Here is an 18001-nt window from a genome sequence, read left to right as displayed (position 1 = left end):
CTCCCGCTCTCGCCGAGATGGGCCCGTACAAAATGCCACCGCTCTCGGCCCGCCTACTTTGCTTGCGGCCCACGAAAAAGCGGCCCGCTGACTTCCCCGCGCTGCCGCGCATATGCTTCGCCCTAATTCGTCGTCGTCGCAGCCGCCGCCGCCTCTCCCTTCTCGCCTCTCGGGACCGGCTCTACTCGCCGGCGCCGGCGCCGGGGCTTCCTTCTAGGTTGGTCGGAGGTCGGGTGAGGTGAGAACCAGCCCTGGTGGCACACAGCGTGTGATGGTGGCCATGGCGAGGAAGGAGGATGGGCCGTCGAGCCGCGTGCCTCACCTCCCGTGGATGCGGAACCCCGTCGACATCGACTCCTTCTCCGGTTGCCCCGTCGCGCATCTCCCCCGCCTCGATCCCAGGTGAGCTCTCCATGATGCTTCCCTGTTCTACTTTCGATCACTTGAACAAGCGATTCACTAGCTTGGATGCGTGCTCCTAGGCATCACAGAACTGTGAGTTCTATGCGGTGGGGATACTAATTCGTTTGCATTCTCGTGGGGGTATGAACTGTGAAGTCGGTTTGTCCTGTTTGGTTGCAAATTGGATTTGTAATTCTGGGATTAGGCAGTTTGTGACCTATGATATGATATTGCAACTGGACAATAATTAGTGATTTCAGTTGTTCCCTCACTATTCTCTCTATCCTCGAATGCATTTTCAGCGCAGTTAATTTTGTAGAGCTACTTAGAAAGGGTGCAATTAATTCTTCAAAATCGTTACAAAATAATATGTTTACTCCTGTGATGGCTATGCTTTACTGCTTCAGGTTGGTGGAGGCATTGCAGAGAATGGGGATAGAATCATTTTTTCCAGTTCAAGTAGCAGCATGGTTGGAAACAATTGGTCCTGGTGCTTTTGAGAGGGATATCTGTGTTAACTCCCCAACTGGATCTGGCAAGACTCTTGCTTATGCTTTGCCGATCGTTCAAATGCTTGCTACTCGGAAAGTAAGGTGCTTGCGCGCTTTGGTTGTGCTACCTACAAGGGATTTAGCCTTGCAGGTTTGTGCTATTTCCTTTTACCTTCTAGAAACTTATACCTGCATAGTCTATAACCTGAACAGCTAGTCGACAGGTCTATTTCATATTCTTCTTGTCATGTTAAACCATACCAATGTTCCAGAATTCTTTGTTTGATTTCAGGTTAAAGAGGTTTTTGATGGTATTGCTCCTGTGGTGGGCTTGTCAGTAGGCTCAGCGGTTGGTCAATCATCAATAGCAGATGAAATTTCAGATCTTATCGAGATGTCTAAAGGAGGGCTTTACCCAACTCTTGATGAAGAATTTATCCAAATGGAACCACAGACTAAAGTTGATATATTGGTGGCAACTCCTGGAAGACTGATGGATCATATCAACATGACAAAAGGTTTCAGCCTGGAGCATCTTCAATATCTGGTAGGCTTATTGGAAACAATCCCTGTTTCCTCTTAGTACAAGTGGTCTTCCATTCCCTTAGACTTCCTTGTATTCTTACCTTGCCTAGATTACTTGTTTGTTCTTTTGTTCAATCATCAAAGGCAGAACATGATTACTCCAGGACATATTGGAATCAGGAAAACACTATGAACATATTTCAGCTGGTTTCCCATAATTATTGGATTGACTGGACAGCACTTTATGCTTGTGTGCACTTTAATTTTAGCACTAAGAGCCTTGTTTTCCATCTTCTTAGTCCCTTGTACTTCAGTACTTATTATGTTGCCATTTCAGGTGGTTGATGAAACAGACAGGATGTTGAGAGAAGCTTATCAGTCCTGGTTGCCAACGGTTATCCAGCTTACTCGCTCGACTAATCAAAACCATTCCTGGTGTGATACTAATGGAAAAACTATACTGCATCCATTGACCACCATTAGAAGATCGTAAGTCGCACTCCCCCTAATTACATTATCATATTCTGTACACCCCTTTTAGTTAAGTTCACATGTTACTAGTAATCTTATGCATTATGATTCAGCTCTTCCTGCTATTGTTATGATGATTGTTTGTTGATTTATATTTCAATTCAAAACTTCATTAATCTATTGCATATAGGGGCATTGAGCGTGGGTTTAAAGGAAAATGCTTTCCAAGATTGGCAAAGATAATTTTATCTGCCACACTGACTCAAGATCCTAGCAAGCTTTCACAACTTGAGTTGCACCATCCCTTGCTGTTGAATAGTGGAAAGAAACGTTACAGAATTCCAACAAAGCTTCAGTCCTACAAGCTGGTTAGTCCCCATCTCTATGTAGCACCTTTTTGGCCGTTACATCTTTAGTGCTGCTGCATCCAATGTGAAAAATGCTATTTGGAAACTCTGTATTTTCTTATTCATCTTGATGATGGATTTCTACTGCAGGTCTGTAAATCAAATTTAAAACCATTATCTCTGATTGTTCTTCTCCAAGAGCTGCGTGGGGAAAAATGCTTAGTTTTTACTTCATCTGTGGAATCAAGTCACAGACTGAGCACCTTGCTGGAGTTTTTTGAAGACTTACCCTTTAAGTTTAGTGAATATTCACGTTTGCAGCGTGAATCTACTCGGAGGTAAGTTCAGTTCCATGGGGCTTTGAGCAAATGGACAACATAAAAATAGTAAATCATATCTAGCTGGGTGGTCCTTGTTGAAGTTCTATGGATCATGTGGGTTTGAACTCAAGTGCAAGACTTGTGTAACTTCTTGTTGATGATAAGTTGATATTTTGGAATATTGTACTTATTCACACCATGATAAGTTATTGATATTAGCAACCCATTTTTTGCAGGAAGACATTGGATGCCTTCAAGGAAGGAAAGATAGATGTTCTAATTGGTACAGATAGAATGGCTCGGGGAATTCATATTGATGGCTTAAGATATGTTATCAATTATGACATGCCACCATATGTAAAAACATACATCCACCGAGCAGGTCGGACTGCTCGAGCTGGCGAATCTGGTTCTTGCTTCACATTTTTAAGGAAACATGAGGTAATGCGATGCTGCACAATTACAAGTAGTTTTCTGGACTTCCAATACAATAATATACAGTGGGTTGATTTTATTAATATGACATGGTAATTACACAGTATGATTATATGTGTAGGAAATTTGCACATCAAATATTAATTTCATCCCTGTACTTTAATGTTGAACACATGGAAAAGAAGCTCTGTTTTTGTTGATTTGGTATATTGTTAGCTTGATGCTAATTGATATGGTGTAGAGCACTGTTGTAGGGGCACACACTTACTACTGGGCATTGAGACTTTCTGGTTGGGATTAGGACTTACAAATGTATAAAACACTTAATGCTCATTTTTGATTGCAACATATGTCCAGATGTATAGATAACTATGGTCTGGGTAACCTTTCTAGTTTGTGTCGCTAAAATAATGCCTAGCTGAAAAACATACTCAGAGCAGGTTCCATAAGTCTAAAAATCTCATTTCAGCGCTTTTCTTTTTATTTGGGGGCAACCTTTGCAGATTAAGGCTTTTGACAAAATGCTCAAGAAGGCAGATGATTCTAGCTGCAGTCTTCACTCACTACCAGACGAATCAGTAGAAACCCTTCGCCCTGTTTTTTCCAGTGGTAAGATTGCAATCTATTTTTGTTTAGGATGCACTGATGCATTATTACTCGCATGTTCTGTGTTAAATTTTAATCTATTTTTTATATTTTTCTGACTGGGTGATCAAAGCTCTAAAGAAGCTGGAAGAGTCTCTTGAATCTGAAGCAACAAAGAAATCTAAGTCGGGAGATAAAGCTCCTAATGTGTCTAAAAGAAAGAGAACCGTCCATACGTGAAGTAATAGATTAGTTGAACTAAGTTATTCTCCCTATGATGTTACATCTGCATACAAAGATTAGGTGAGTTCTACCTTCTCAGATACATCATGTGTTCAAATTGGGTGGAATTCATACATATATTATGTGTTCTCTTCTTTGTTTTATGGATGGAGGGCAAACACACACTTGAGTTTTTTCTTGACAAACCTTCATACACTTAAGTTACAATCTGCTTCATACCTGAGGACTCTAGAGGTGATTGATTGCCAATCAATCAATCATATGGAAATGGGCTAGCGTTGAACATGATAACATGATAAACATTCAACCATATGGTTCAAAATGGGCTGGGTTCATCCATTTGTCCTTTAAGATATAGGTGGAGTCTCCCACTTGAACATGGTTTTTTAATTGTTTGATTTTGTTAGTTACATCTCACCAATGGCATGAAGTTTCTTGTTTTATTTTACTGTTTTGTCTGCTATTCTGTAGCTACATCCACCGGCCTGATTTGATGACATGATCAAGCATCGGTTAGAAATGAAGGGGTAAAATTGTCAGAATTCTAGAGTTCACTGAGTGCCAGTAAAGTGGGCTATAGCCCAGACTTAAATGATAAGCTGATATACCATCTATTTCAAAGTGGGTTCAATTCATCCAATTTCCTTTTATAGTTTTATGGATGTTTTTTTTTTTTCTGACAAACCTTGATATGCTTGAGTTAACCTGGTCCATATCTGAGGACCCCAGAGCTCATTGATGAGTCTATAATATGGAAATGGGTTAGAGCTGAACAAGATAGGGTGATAAACAATTAACCATGTGGTTCAAAGTGGGCTGGACTCATCCATTCATCCTATTGTGGAGGGCAAAACACCCACTTGAATATGATTTGCTAATTCTTTGATGGTACTGCCTTTCCAGTGATTCCAATGCATGTCTCCCTTTAGGTGATTCTCGCCCGTGACAATTCTGCAACTGGCTCAGCATTCAATTATGGATGTCCAAAACAAGAGAGAGAGAGTATGATGTGTCCTGTAAACCATTTGCCGTCCAATCTCCAAGCAACTTTCCCCATGCCTGCAACCTGCTGCTCATTTTTGGTGCACGGTACAGTGGTTCTCTCCTGCTTTTACACCAGAGAAGGAATTCGTCTTTCCTTCTGTAGTTATAATCAATCAACTGCTTTTCATGGCTAAGAAGGAATCTACCACAAAGTAAAGTTGGGGTACCTTCACATCAATGTACCGGCACCTGCTAACCTTTTAGTTATGCTTTACACTTGAAATATCCATTACTGTCTCTGTCAGTAATGCAGTTTGTTACTCCATTTTCTAGTGACATTGAGATGCCAAATTTCAGACAGAGGCTGAGAATCCCTTTGGCCTTTGTTGGTTTCATTTTTCCTTTTGCGACTATTTTGTGGCTTATTATTCTCTACAACAGCCATAGATTATTTTTCATGTGTCAACTTATCCATCAGAGTTGTCACTGCGATATTTTTCTTTAGAGCACGATCAAAGATGCCCTTCATTTACTTCACCAACGTGGGTGCATCTCCTGCCCGAATCCTTGAATCTGTTCATCATATCATTCTCTTCTGGATTTGTTTACTTGAAGCCAGCCCATCGCGACGTGCGAGATGAAGGCAGGGAAGGAATATTGCAGTTTGGAGCAGTAGCACAGCATGCATGTATTGATCATACATACCCCTTGCCTTCTTCATACGATTAAACTCTGTTGCCTCCTGCATCCCAATCATTCATGCTACGTCGCAAGGGGAAACCTGTGAACTGTTCCAGCTCAAGTGTGCATAGATGCATTTTTTTTTCTTTTTGGTTGCACATATTCTGTAGGTAATTTTCAGGAACAGGTACAGCCTGTTGGCTCTGTATGTACCATCATATGTCTGATGGTCCAGAAAGTGCCTGGATTGCATCAGTGTGAAGGAGACTTTACACCTTAGCTGCTGTGCCTGTTAGAGCATATCCTATCCCTGATTCACACATAACCTTCAACCCTAACCACCAAACTTTGCACTTGATGCCGTGTCTAGCCTATCAAATACTTTGATATTTTTTGACCCAGAAAATGATCAGGGTAGGGTCCCTCCTTGACCAATAATTTCGATTCCTCCTTACCTCTCCATTCAATAGGAGAAACGACAGCTCCACGACAAATTTAACAGAAAAGAATGCTAGAGATTATAGATTAGATTAGAGAGCAGCAGCTCAAAGCCCAAAAGGAGAGGAGGAAAGATATCAGGAAAAGAAAGAAGAAAGAAAGCTATACCATATCAACAACAAAAGCTGGAACTAAAGGTTGCATGCTTAACATCAATTTTTTTTTTATAAACAATCAAAAGGGAGAGAGGCAAAAAAAGAAAAAAGGATCATCATTTCACAATCACATTCTCACCCCCTAGAAATCCTTCTGACCTCCTCTTCTCAACACAAACTTTTTTCATGGACAACCCATCCACTCTCACTGTTCACCGCCGCCGCCGCCATTGCCGCCGTTCACCAACGGCGGCGGTGATGTGGCGTTGCCGCCGCCTTCGTGTACGGACCCGGCAGGGCGGGGGAGAAGCGGCGACGAGGAGGCGGCGGCGGAGGAGGAGATGGCCGAGGCGAGAGAGATTGGCATCAGGCACAGCCCCTTGCCCTGCAGGTACTGCATGGCAGAGCCCATGTCCTCCTCCATCAGCTTCGCCACCTGCTGCTCCGTCACGCGCAGGGTGCCGCCACCGTTGTCCCCGTTGCTGCTGCCGTTGGCCGCGTCGCCGTTCCCGCTGCTGCTGGCACCGTTGCCATTCCCATTACTCTGCAAGAAACAAACTAAAAATTTGAGCAAATGACTCGAGACTGTTGCCCTTGTCTTTTGGGTTTTGCTTATACTTATATAAGCTAAAATTTGAATTTTCAACCTTAAATTTAGAGTTGATTTTGATATTTTGTTTCCATCGTACTTTATTTTTCAATCTTTGTTTTAGATTGCTAAGAACATGTATATAAAAAAGCTATTCAAAATTTTTTTTGATTTTAAATATATCGTTTGGTTTTTTCGCTGTAAAAGTGAAACAATAACCCCATGTAAAAACTCGTGTCATTTCTTCACTCAAGAATATGTGGGGTTAAGGCCTTGTTTAGTTCCCAAATTTTTTTTCTAAAAACATCACATCGAATTTTTAACACCTAAATAAAACATTAAATATAGATGAATCAAAAAACTAATTGCACAGTTATGGAAGAAATCTTGAGACGAATCTTTTGAGCCTAATTAGTCCATGATTAGTTATAAGTGCTACAGTAACCAACATGTGCTAATGACGGATTAATTAGGCTTAAAAATTCGTCTCGCGGTTTCCAGGCTAGCCGTGAAATTCATTTTTTTCATTCGTGTCCGAAAACACCTTCCGACATCCGGTCAAACATTTAACGTGACCCTTCTTCTAAAAATTTTCTCAATCTAAACACTACCAAACACGCAATTTTGTCAAAGCTGGGGTAGTTGACCTTATGGTAGCTAGGCTGCTAGTGTGTTCAGAGTTCAGAGTTGGGTTCGAATTGTCCCTAGTGGGCTAGTAGCTTCTACAGGCTAATATTATGCTTGATCTTTTCAGTAGTACTACCTTGCCACTTTTCAGGCGTGTTTGTCCTTTTTGGATCCAATTCTTGAACAACCAAGATTCCTTTCAACCTTATCTTTCTGTTGCGTTGGTACCCACTAAGGTTTGATTAATTTCTTAAGCAAGTTTACAGCACATCTCCTTTTGATCTTATGCTAGTTTGTAAGCATGCTTTTGTTTCTAGTAATTCTTATGACTAATAATCCTCCAAATGCCAAAGTTAGAATCCTTTGGTAGGATTTAACATGTTTATATTCTATCATATGGACTTCATGTCAGATCACTTTAGACAAGATATAACCATTTGCTCATTTATAAAAATAAAGAAAGTGAAATGGGTCAGAATCAATGCACCAACTTTAAAGATGACAGATTATGACTACCTATTATCACCAATCAAATGGTCAAAAAGATAACACCCCCCTTAGACGCTTTGTGCTCTAATAAACATCATTATTGCATTTTGAGGCTCCACAAATTTGTCCCACACATGTTAGCAAGTATTTGCCTACTACTACGAACTATTGATTCCGTCATTGATAGTGCTCTAGATTTTCAAAACAAAGCATACATATAATATAATTACCTCTGATGACATGTTAGCAACTAGAGGTGTGACTGCAGAAGCTCCCCCTAATCTGCTCATGCTGAGAACCTGCGAAATTAGATGCATTCGATCAGGAAGCATCACATAAATGTTTCAACTGATGAGCTTATCAGCAATAAGCAGGAATTCGTTCAGTAGTAAATTAGTAAATTAATATGTGTAGAAAATCACGACTATGGATTACCTTGACTTGGAGTTGGAGGAACTTGACATAATCAATGATCTCGTCGAGCATCGATGCCTTGTCGGTCTGCAAAACGAAATTCCATTTTGTCATTTCAGTGACAGTGATCCATATCACTCCAGTTTGTGCTTGAGCTATCAGCTAAGATATTCCAAAGCCCATTGAGCAAACATCCATTATTGCTTCAGATACTCCAAACAGGGAGTTGCAATTTGTGCAAAACGAGATATCAGATGTGACAATGGAAGCTCCAGAAGAATGCCAACCATGGCATGTCGCTGTGGGATGTACTTATAGTGCTTTCATGGAAAATAGACGAAGCTGGTACACTAGACAAATGCCCATGTCTCCTGCTCTTGTGTTTTGCAACCATCACATAGTCCAAGTAAATGCATGTCTCCAAGTTCAGACATGTGCATTATATTATATAACACCTACTAATCTATTCCTTCCTTTCCTGATGCTCAATTCTCTAGGAACCTGGTGGCTAATGCAATGATCAAGTCCCTAAATTAATCTGCATTCCCCTCAAAATGGGCTGTGGTTATTCATCTGTCACTGCTGGTTGGGCAGAACATTTCTCAGTCAGCTTGGTGTCATGTCATATTAATCTGCATTCCCCTCCCTTTTGGCCTTTTCCCACTACTGCCTTGACCACCACCCATTAGCAGCTAATCACCAACCCAAATCCTCCAATGAAAGGCCGACATGTGTCATGTTGCCCCATAATTAGTTAACAGCAAATCAGCAATGCATCATATATGATATACTCATATGCCTCATGTCCCTCTTTCCTACTCTATGATGCACTTACCCTACTATTTTCCAATTGTACAGTGAAGGATGGAGATAACACATCTCACGTTAATGGTAAAACAAAACAGAACAGAACATTTGTGTTATACTGCAATAAACCAACATACTTAGCTGGTCACCTGAGCTTTAAGAAATATACACAAAAAAATGCACAAGGCGTGGGTGCATCTTCACCGCATTTCAGGGAAAGCTTCCTACTTTGTTCAAGATGGCACAAAGAAGAAAAATAAAGGAAAGCAAAAGAGGAGCAAAGAGAGGAAAAATTTTAGCTACCTTGTTAGCATTTGGGACCAGCTCCTGCAACGCCTTCATCCTTTCAGCTATCCTCTCCCTCCGGAGCTGCAAGCAAACACATGCAAAGTCTCATGAAATTACTTGAACACATGAAGTTTAGTTTCACTGTAAATTCTTCTTAATTCTTATTACTAAAACGACCATGTTTTAAGCCAAAATTTAGCAGAAATTTGAAGTATGAAACATTGACCTGTCCAAAATTTGTGGAGCTCCTGGTGCAAGAACACACCGGAGAAGAGAATGCAGGCAATAGAAAAATGGGGGGAGAAGGGAAAGGTGGTGGGGGAGTGGCATACACGTTCGGCGATGCTGTGTGGGTCAGTGGCCTGCCCCCTCCTCGCCCGCTGCCGCTGCCGCGGCGGCGCTGCCCCTCCGCCCGACGATGCCCCGGCCGCCGCCGACCCGCCGCCGCTCGCGGCTGCCCCACCCCCGAAGCTCTGCGCCGCCATTGATCCTCCCTGAAAGAAAAAAAGGACTCGTCTTTACAAGTTCAGCAATTGATCGAACACGAACCAAACCGAAGCTCGCTGCGCAAAATCAAGAAAATGATTCGGATTTCTAGGTTGGTAAAGAAGCAGTGGAGCTGTGGAGAAGTTGAACAGCATGAGAGCACTGGTTCTTGGTGTACCTGCCCGAACGACGGCGGCTGCATGGCGGCGGCGCCATGCATTCCGGCGGCCGCGAACCCATTGTACAGCGCCTGGTTACCTCCCTGCGAAGAAGAAAACCCCAGAGGAACACCATCTCAGCAGCTAGCTCAAGAAAACCGAAGCTCTCCTCCTTCTGAAATACAGTTTTCACAATCTTTGAGCTAGTAGGCATAGACTCGTACAGTGCCATTGGGGGACTTGAACGCGGCGTCCATGTCGTCCTGCGACCGGTCGGCGAACAGTGGGAGCGGAAGGAACCCCCCGGCGCCGCCGTCCTCGCCGCCGGCGGCGAGGCCGTGATGGCGGTGGAGGTCGCTGAGCTGGAGCATGATGGGTTTCTCCCCTCCGCCGTCGATCTGGTGCTGGCGGAGGCGGGAGGCGAGGAGCGCGGACTCGTCGAACGCCGCGGCGGAGTGATCATCGGAGGCTCCTCCTCCGACAGCGAGCTCCCAGGCGGGCTTGCCGGAGCCGAGCTCGGACCACACCGCCGGCAACGTGGACAACATCTGGTCAAAGAAGTCATCCTGCCCCGAACCGCCGCCGCCGCCGTGCATTTCGTGGCCGTTGGGTTGCATGGGCGAGCGTCTCAGGATGGTTCTTGCAATCTTGCGGCAGGGAGAGGAGGAGGGGAAGGTGGGCAATGGCGGGGCGGCGAGCGAGGAGGAGAGAAGAGGGAGGGAGGAGGAAAGATTGTTTAGGAAGGAGGAAAGATTGCGATGCGTCGCCTTTTATCGTCGCACTTTACGATACGTGCGAAATATCACCGTCCTTTTTTTTTCTCATTTTCATTTTAGAGCAAATTCAACAATTTAGTCATCAGTTAGCTCTAAAAATCTGAATCCATCAATTCATATTTGAAATCATTTCCGAAAATTCCAAAGCTCACAAATCCTTCTACCTAAAAAGGTGCTAGTGAAAAGATACGTAGCCTCGCAGTTGTACTGACATGAGTAGCATCTAAGGTTATGATTTCAAATTATACGAGAACAAATTTTAGATTGGTTATTTAAAAGACTAAATTTTCTACTTGGGCTAAATTACCAATTTTAAAAAGGCTCTGTATATCCCGTTGAATATAGGTCGCGTACGTGTAAGGAGTGGGTAAGTTAACTTACTTGGCACGGAAAACATAGTAATAGATTATTATATAATTAATTAATTATTAATTATTTTAAAAAAATATAAATAGATTAATATGATTTCCTAAAATAACTTTTCTATAGAAAATTTTTGTAAAAAATACACCGTTTAGCAGTTCGGAAAGCGTGCGCAAACCGAAAAGCAAGGGAGTTAAGTTAGCGTGTGTTTGGTTGGCTGGATTTCCCTGAATGGGAGATGGCCGTCCAGATTTTTGATGTGTTTGGTTCGCGGACAAAGTTGGATAGGGTGGTTCAAAGAGAGGAATATTCTATGAAGATACTGGATGGGTGTATCCGGCCAAATTTGCTTGATGAGCTCATCCACTTTCACTAACGGTGATCATCAGTGATTGTTTAGTGATAATCAGTGTGTTTTTGTTATTAATTAGTAATTAACAAGTTTAAATTAGTGTTAATTAGTGATGATAAATATATTTTGTTGTTAATTTATACTAATTAGGATAATATTTATGTTGATTAATTAATATTATTATTTATTAGTAATTAAATATGCTCATCCCATTCATCCTCATCTATCCAACCAAACAAAACATTGGATCATCATATTTATCCAACCAAACATAAATCTGGAGCACCATATTCTAAAAAATGAATGATCATATCTTATCCTACCTTGACCAACAACCAAATGCACCCTTAACTTACCCATGCGGCCGAATGCAGCCACAGAGACCGGATAAAAATATCCTTTTTCCGGAAACAACAAAAAAGAAAGAGAGAAAAGGTTGCCATAAAATCTCAAATTATACTGTTCACTTTGGGCCGAAACGTCTCTCCACGGCCCATTCGTTCCTACTACTCCTTAGTTTCGGCCTCCTCTGGCCCAAAGGCGTGCGCGCGGCCCAGTCAGCCTTCTCTGCTCCTAGCGCCGTTTGTTGATTTGAATGAATGTATTCGTTCACCGCTATGGCACTAGTTTGATTCGACCATGCATAATCACAATCCTGCCCCCATGCATAAACTCGATTCTTAACGGTACCAAATCTTAGCACACGGTGACGTTGCATATAAACACATGAATTAACAGCTCTAGGCTCTCAAATAGTATAATGTACCGGAAAGAAACTCCAGACAGAACGATCAAGACATACATCCTTATCTGTTAGTTTATACATATGCTTATAAATTAAAATTTAAATCTTTAACATTTAATTTAGAGTTGATTTTACGGTTTTTTATCGTAGTTTATTTCTTAACATTTGCCCGTAGGGTTGTGGGTGGCTGCTGGCTGTGGCATGTGGTGATGCAGGTTTTAGGGTTCACTTCTTAATGGACCTAAGTGCCAAAGGCCTACAATTCTTTTTCTGTTACTGGGCTTTTTCCGGGCCCTCTAGTTGATTTCCTCCTCCATCCTTGCCCTTAAAAATTTCGGAGCCCCGACCCCAAATCACCGCGGGTGAAAACATCCCCTGAATCCAGCATGTTGTATGCATTGAAATGTATTATTTTTACGAGACACTTGTGGTCATATATTTATACCCCTAATCTCTATTCGAGCCTGATACGGGTACAGAAAACCATAGATGGACACTTATTATTAAAAGGAAAATAAAAACATCTAATTTGCAAAAGGAAACTAGACTAGACCCGATCATGATCTACCTAAACTTGCATTAAATCTTCATTGAAGAAACCTCGTCAGGATCTGTTTGACTTTCATCGGTTTTATCAGCTAATCTTTCCATCGATGCTTTGACTTCCCTTGATATGTCCGTTGCCGACGCAAAATCATCTAATGGCGGGTCAAATTGTGTCGTTAACAATATTATAGAATGTCATTTTGACAATGGAGGTAAGCATATTAAAGACATAGATATCTACTTATAAATACCCTTAAATGCATAAACATATCATCAATTTATAGTCCACAAATCTTGAAGATTTCTTCATTAATGTGCCAGCTCCTTTGCACCCTCAGTATTAATTGCAAATTTATTGAATTCTCATCTAGTCATTAATGAATATTTTATTGGGACTAAGAAGATAAATCCTTGCTCACACTATATATATAGAATGTTTCATCTGCATAGGGAACAAATAACCTCTTGAAATTCCTGCAATGGAAGAAATGCTAGCTATCAACATTATAGCTCTATGTCTGTCATACTTTGTTCTAGCAGGAGGGGTGATGATACATATCAATCAAGATGAGATTATTGGTTCAACCATCCCTGCTAAAGATGCAGACATGATGATAATTCAGGTATGCAGATAAGAAATCCTTCTCTTGTGTGTTTGGCATTGTATTTGTTGGTGCTGACGAAGTGACGAGCAAGTATTTGTTGAAAAGACAGGAGATGGTGATGTCTACAATTGTGTTGACATATACAAACAACCTGCTTTGAACCATCCATTATTGAAAAATCATACAATGCAGGTATAATATTACTTTCTGCATAGAAGGATCTATTACACACACTATTTTTTGTCTTTTGCTTATGCTTATAAGCGATTTGGAATTGATTTTGAGTTTTTTATTGTAGTTTTTTTATTTTTGGCTTTTAGATCGCTATAAATATGTATATATATAAAAGTTTTATTCATGAATTATTTTCCGTTTACAAATATGTCATTTGACCTTTTCTTTTAAAACCAAAAGATGACCCCATATATGCTTGGTCAGGTTTCATATTGTGCAAATAGCAATTTCAAGGTCCAGGTTCGATTTTGTCCAGATCCATTGATTAATACATGACATTACGTAAGATAGCATCATTATCTTTAAAAAAATTACGTAAGATAACATGGGGGAAACTTTAATTTGGAACTTTGGTAAGCCATCAACCAAGGATTTTCACATTTATTCTCTTTATCGTCCAATATATATAGTATAAAAAGAAGTGCATTTCTTCAGTGGAATTTGATATTTATATAATTTGGATGTTTGATTAGGATTCATTTTTTTTGTTGTTAAACAGATGGAACCGAGTTCTTACCCATTAGATCTCGACATACAATCTATTATGTCATCCAATATCTCAGAAGCAGATTTCCCGGACGTCAAGTGCCCAGCAAGAACAATTCCAATACTGCTTAATGACAATAGCTCAAAAGCATATGTGCCTAATGGTTTACAAGAGGAGGTATGCTTGTAATTATCTAATTTTCTTAATGTCATGCATATATAGATTTTCTATTAAGAATAAATTTTATCTTTATTAAATTATTTTTATTCTAATGCAAAGGTATTGGACATAGTTTTAACATTATTATTTTCAATTACAGTATGCAGCTATCAAATACTGGGATGATAATAATTTCTATGGAACACGAGCTACCCTAAGTGTTCACGAGCCATTTTTAGCACGGGAGAATGGGGACCATATTGCATCATGGACACACCTTAGTAATGGTCCAGAGGAGATAGGAACAGGCTCCATTGTAAGTTTATATAGTTCCATTGCATAGCTTGCTGAAATTTATTCAACATTACTCGTATTAACAGTGTTTCTTCGTATTGTGATTAAGCATGAGTTATTTCCTGGGTAGCTTCCTATTAAAACATGTTCTAAGATTTTTGTCCAAGAATTTTTATATTCAATCATACCTCTAGCTTAACATAATTGGTAACAAATTTGCCACATAGTATCAAAGTTATAAATTATGAGCAATTTTATAATCATAAAAAATGTAAAATTTTGAGCGTAAATTTTGGTATCTATAGGTATTGAGTCAGGTAATATTTCGGTTTACCATATATGCAATAAATAATTGTTTGTTCTCGCCACGATATTTCAGGTGTGGCCAAGCTTTAGTGGAGACAGGTTTGCAAGGTTTCATATTCGTTGGGTAATAAACACACACTTCTCTCTAGCTTTCGCTTAATTACTCGATGTTTACTTTTGGCTATATACACGAAAACATTAGTACTAATATCCAACTAACAACATCCCTGGCATAAATTTTTGTTGGCAGGTAGACAGTTCAAATAAACCATGCTATGATTTCCGTTGTCCTGGTTTTGTGCAAGTTAGCGAAGTTGCTGCTATCGGAGGGAGAATAACACCGGTTTCTGTCTACAATGGGCCTCAGTATGTAATCACTGTCATGCTATTTCAGGTACCATATTAAAATTCTGCATGGTAGTAACAATCAGTCTAAGAACATATTTTGTCCGATTTTTTTTTGACGTCGTAACTTTTTGATATTTCGTCTTATTTAATTTTTTTAATAATTATTAACTATTTTATTATGATTTGATTTATTACTAAAGTAACTTTAAGTATGACTTATAATTTTGTATATTTAGACAAAATTTTTGAATAAGACGAAGAGTCAAACGTAATTAAAAAGTCAACGGCGTCAACAAAAAAACCCGGAGTGAGTATATAGTACACTCTTCTCCCTAAATATTTGACATCGTTGACTTTTTGATATATGTTTGACCATTCGTTTTATTCAATTTTTTTAAAATATATAAAGCTATATGTATGCATAAAAGTATATTTAATAATAAATAAAATGATATAAAAATAATTAATAATTATGTAAATTTTTCGAATAAGACGAACAACTAAACATTTATTAAAAAAGTTAATGGTGTCAAATATTAATATACGGAGGAAGTACCATTTTTTTCTTAAACTTCTTTTATGTTTTCATGTATATTATTATTAGGACCGGAAGACCAAAGATTGGTGGCTAGCACGGCTGGACAAGAGCAGCGCCGTCGGATTCCGGGCACTTGGATACTGGCCAAGAAGGCTTTTCACCAGCCTCCAGGAGAAGGCTACCTTTGCGTTCTGGGGAGGATGGGTGCGTGGTCCGACAGTTTCGTCAGATCCTCCGCCCATGGGCAGCGGCCGTTTCGCCAAGGAAGGGTACAGGAAGGCCGCGTTTGTGAAGGCCATCAAGATCGCCAACAGGGACAACAACTTCGTCAATCCCAACGCCGGCAAGGGCACTCCGGTGACCACCAGGCCGCCGTGCTACACCGTGGATGGCTTCGGCGTTGTTGACGCCGGCATGCATGCCTTCTTCGGTGGGCCGGGAGAATGTCCCAGTTGACAGAAGAAATAAGAAAGATGGGTTTTTTTTGTTAGTCTCTCTGCTAATAATGTTGCAATATTCAGGTTTGGGATAGATGTGTGTTCTTGTTGTTGCATGAATTATGATTGTCACTTAGAGTGATTGATTAATCTCGATGGGACTGTATGCAGCACTGCTTGGGTAATACAACTACGTGTCATTGTCATCGACCGCTATTGCAGAGGATCCATGTCCCATTGATGTTGTTCTTGGTCTTGCTTGTTATCTCGCATGATGTGATTAGGTTCGTAGGTAGCAGCTGCCATGGTGGATTCTTGGCAAGCTAAGGTCACCTGAGGCGCGAGTCGTCCTTGTGGCGGGTGACGAGCTTGGCGGTGTTGCGCCACCAGAACACCTCGCGCTCCTTCTCCTGCAGCTTCTTCTTGGCGCGCTCCAGCGCCGTCTCCAGCTCGGCGATCCGCTCCTCGTGCTGCGACTGGAGCAGCTCGTGCAGCCTCCTCTCCAGCTCGCGTGCCGACACGCCGCCGCATGGCGGAGGCCCGGTCTCCTCCTCGCCGGATTCGCTGTCGTTGTCGTTGACGAATTGATCGGTTAGCGTGTCGTCGTCCACACCGTCCGTGTCGGCGTCGTCGTCGGCGGCGGCGAAGGTGGCCGCGTGCGTCTCCGTGGACTCGTCGTCGTCGTCGCCGTCGCTCTTCAGCTGAGTCTGCGAAGATCAATCGGGGATTTGGATGTTAGAAAAATGCGGCAAAATTGATCGGAATCGCGACTTGTAGTTGTAGCTGCCCGTCTGCCCGATGCGACCTCGAGTTGACGATCTCGACGAGGAGTCGCGCATTCGTCGGTGTTCGAGGTGGCGAACTGCAAGCGCGTCAGCTCTGCCTCGAGCTCCGCTTCCATCTGGTCCATCGCTACGGCGGCGTGCTGCCCTGCATTTCCTCCACCGCCGCACGCCGGGGCGGCGGCAGTGAGCGAGCAACGTGACAAGGCGCGGCTCTCGCCACCGGTGCAGGCGACGGGCTCCTTTGTGGTGTCGGCGTGATCGTCGGACGCGCTGGGGCGGTCGCCTCCTCGCGCCTCCCCCTTGCCGTCGACCACCAGCCGCTCCATCTGGGCGCGCAGCTCCGCCATCCTGTTCAGCTCCGCGGCGCTCTTGGACATCAGCAGCACGAGACTCGCGCCCAGCCCCAGGCTCGCCGGCGACACCTCCTCCGCCGCCTTCTTCCCTGCACAACAACCAACCAACTATTCAATCGATCACTCTCTCCCCACGTAACGCCGGCGACTCCCGATCGCCATGGACCAGTGGACACACACCGCGTACCGAGAGAAATCCGAGGCGACTCGCGAGCCACCGCTTGGTCACCCACCACCTTGGGCGCGGCAGCCACCGCCACCGCCTCCACCTCCGCCGCCGCGTACTCAGCGGCGTTGTCCTTGGCCGCGCCGCTGGAGCAGTAGCGGGGGAGACGAATACGACACCCGAATCCTCCCCCACCGCCGCCACCGCGCCTGTGGAGGATGCGCGACAGCAGCGAGCGCGGCGAGGAGGGGCACTCGCGCGCGGGAGCGGCAGCGGCAGCCTCCGCTGAGCCCACCTTCGCGAGGAGGAGGGCCCCGACGGTGGAAGGCGACGCGGCCGCCGACGACGACGAGGCCGAGAGGCGGGGAGGCGTCGCGTTTCTCTCCATTGCCATTGGCGTGCGTCGAGGAATGGAAGCTTGGAGGTTTTTGCGGCGGCCATCGATGATTCGTATCGCGCGTGTATTTATAAGGCAATGATTTGAACCGAACTGATCGCCTCCAAAGTTCAAATTTTCGGCGAAATTTTGTCCAGTTTGTGAGCCATTTACATCTGGATTTGGATGGTAGGTT

At 42.6% G+C, this 18001-nt stretch overlaps 4 protein-coding genes across 7 annotated transcripts; 2 read left to right on the top strand and 2 right to left on the bottom strand.

Moving 5' to 3' along the window:
• Window positions 1-190: 190 nt before the first annotated feature.
• LOC102707847 (DEAD-box ATP-dependent RNA helicase 1) lies at window positions 191-5261 on the top strand. 4 transcript variants are annotated; one of them, XR_001549507.2, is made up of 10 exons: window positions 191-402; window positions 810-1044; window positions 1186-1440; window positions 1756-1907; window positions 2080-2257; window positions 2387-2574; window positions 2793-2997; window positions 3495-3600; window positions 3710-3879; window positions 4749-5261. XR_001549507.2 is itself a non-coding variant. In XM_015833353.2 (9 exons), exons 1-9 carry the CDS (start codon window positions 272-274, stop codon window positions 3814-3816), a joined length of 1557 nt encoding a protein of 518 aa, XP_015688839.1. In that variant the 5' UTR covers window positions 191-271; the 3' UTR covers window positions 3817-4280. The 4 variants fall into 4 exon arrangements, 1 of the variants encoding a protein (XP_015688839.1); XR_001549509.2 differs by having other exon boundaries at window positions 4723-5123; XR_001549508.2 differs by lacking the exon at window positions 4749-5261 and adding an exon at window positions 4291-4698.
• A 620-nt stretch (window positions 5262-5881) lies between these two features.
• LOC102707563 (transcription factor LRL3-like) lies at window positions 5882-10655 on the bottom strand. The gene is made up of 7 exons (XM_040520875.1): window positions 10160-10655; window positions 9956-10039; window positions 9624-9785; window positions 9307-9372; window positions 8218-8283; window positions 8013-8081; window positions 5882-6621 (listed from the first exon to the last, which is right to left on the bottom strand). The coding sequence occupies exons 1-7, from the start codon at window positions 10550-10552 to the stop codon at window positions 6283-6285; spliced, it is 1179 nt and encodes a 392-aa protein (XP_040376809.1). The 5' UTR covers window positions 10553-10655; the 3' UTR covers window positions 5882-6282.
• Window positions 10656-13300: 2645 nt separating this feature from the next.
• Window positions 13301-16333, top strand: LOC102707288. Its single transcript, XM_006649067.3, has 7 exons — window positions 13301-13340; window positions 13428-13514; window positions 14056-14220; window positions 14363-14518; window positions 14876-14926; window positions 15053-15196; window positions 15755-16333. The coding sequence occupies exons 1-7, from the start codon at window positions 13326-13328 to the stop codon at window positions 16142-16144; spliced, it is 1008 nt and encodes a 335-aa protein (XP_006649130.2). The 5' UTR covers window positions 13301-13325; the 3' UTR covers window positions 16145-16333.
• A 69-nt stretch (window positions 16334-16402) lies between these two features.
• LOC102722554 (protein POLAR LOCALIZATION DURING ASYMMETRIC DIVISION AND REDISTRIBUTION-like) lies at window positions 16403-17823 on the bottom strand. Its single transcript, XM_040521183.1, has 3 exons — window positions 17451-17823; window positions 16931-17352; window positions 16403-16832 (listed from the first exon to the last, which is right to left on the bottom strand). The coding sequence occupies exons 1-3, from the start codon at window positions 17821-17823 to the stop codon at window positions 16455-16457; spliced, it is 1173 nt and encodes a 390-aa protein (XP_040377117.1). The 3' UTR covers window positions 16403-16454.
• Between the last annotated feature and the right edge of the window lie 178 nt (window positions 17824-18001).

Source organism: Oryza brachyantha, chromosome 2, assembly GCF_000231095.2.
Source record: "Oryza brachyantha chromosome 2, ObraRS2, whole genome shotgun sequence".
NCBI lineage: Eukaryota > Viridiplantae > Streptophyta > Magnoliopsida > Poales > Poaceae > Oryza > Oryza brachyantha.
The sequence above is the reverse complement of the archived record's forward strand: the minus strand, read 5'-3'. Positions and strand labels throughout refer to the sequence as shown.

Excerpts from the sequence above, each read along its gene's own strand:
- LOC102707847 (XM_015833353.2), top strand. The coding sequence starts at position 272 with ATGGTGGCCATGGCGAGGAAGGAGGATGGGCCGTCGAGCCGCGTGCCT. Across the intron at positions 403-809 it reads CTCCCCCGCCTCGATCCCAG|GTTGGTGGAGGCATTGCAGA; the intron begins GTGAGCTCTCCA and ends TTACTGCTTCAG. Across the intron at positions 3,601-3,709 it reads TCGCCCTGTTTTTTCCAGTG|CTCTAAAGAAGCTGGAAGAG; the intron begins GTAAGATTGCAA and ends GGGTGATCAAAG.
- LOC102707563 (XM_040520875.1), bottom strand. The coding sequence starts at position 10,552 with ATGCAACCCAACGGCCACGAAATGCACGGCGGCGGCGGCGGTTCGGGG. Across the intron at positions 9,373-9,623 it reads CACACAGCATCGCCGAACGT|CTCCGGAGGGAGAGGATAGC; the intron begins GTATGCCACTCC and ends GTTTGCTTGCAG. Across the intron at positions 8,082-8,217 it reads TCCTCCAACTCCAAGTCAAG|GTTCTCAGCATGAGCAGATT; the intron begins GTAATCCATAGT and ends CTAATTTCGCAG.
- LOC102707288 (XM_006649067.3), top strand. Across the intron at positions 14,221-14,362 it reads CTAATGGTTTACAAGAGGAG|TATGCAGCTATCAAATACTG; the intron begins GTATGCTTGTAA and ends TTTCAATTACAG. Across the intron at positions 15,197-15,754 it reads TCACTGTCATGCTATTTCAG|GACCGGAAGACCAAAGATTG; the intron begins GTACCATATTAA and ends TATTATTATTAG.
- LOC102722554 (XM_040521183.1), bottom strand. The coding sequence starts at position 17,823 with ATGGCAATGGAGAGAAACGCGACGCCTCCCCGCCTCTCGGCCTCGTCG. Across the intron at positions 17,353-17,450 it reads GTCGCCTCGGATTTCTCTCG|GGAAGAAGGCGGCGGAGGAG; the intron begins GTACGCGGTGTG and ends GTTGTTGTGCAG. Across the intron at positions 16,833-16,930 it reads GTCGAGATCGTCAACTCGAG|ACTCAGCTGAAGAGCGACGG; the intron begins GTCGCATCGGGC and ends TGATCTTCGCAG.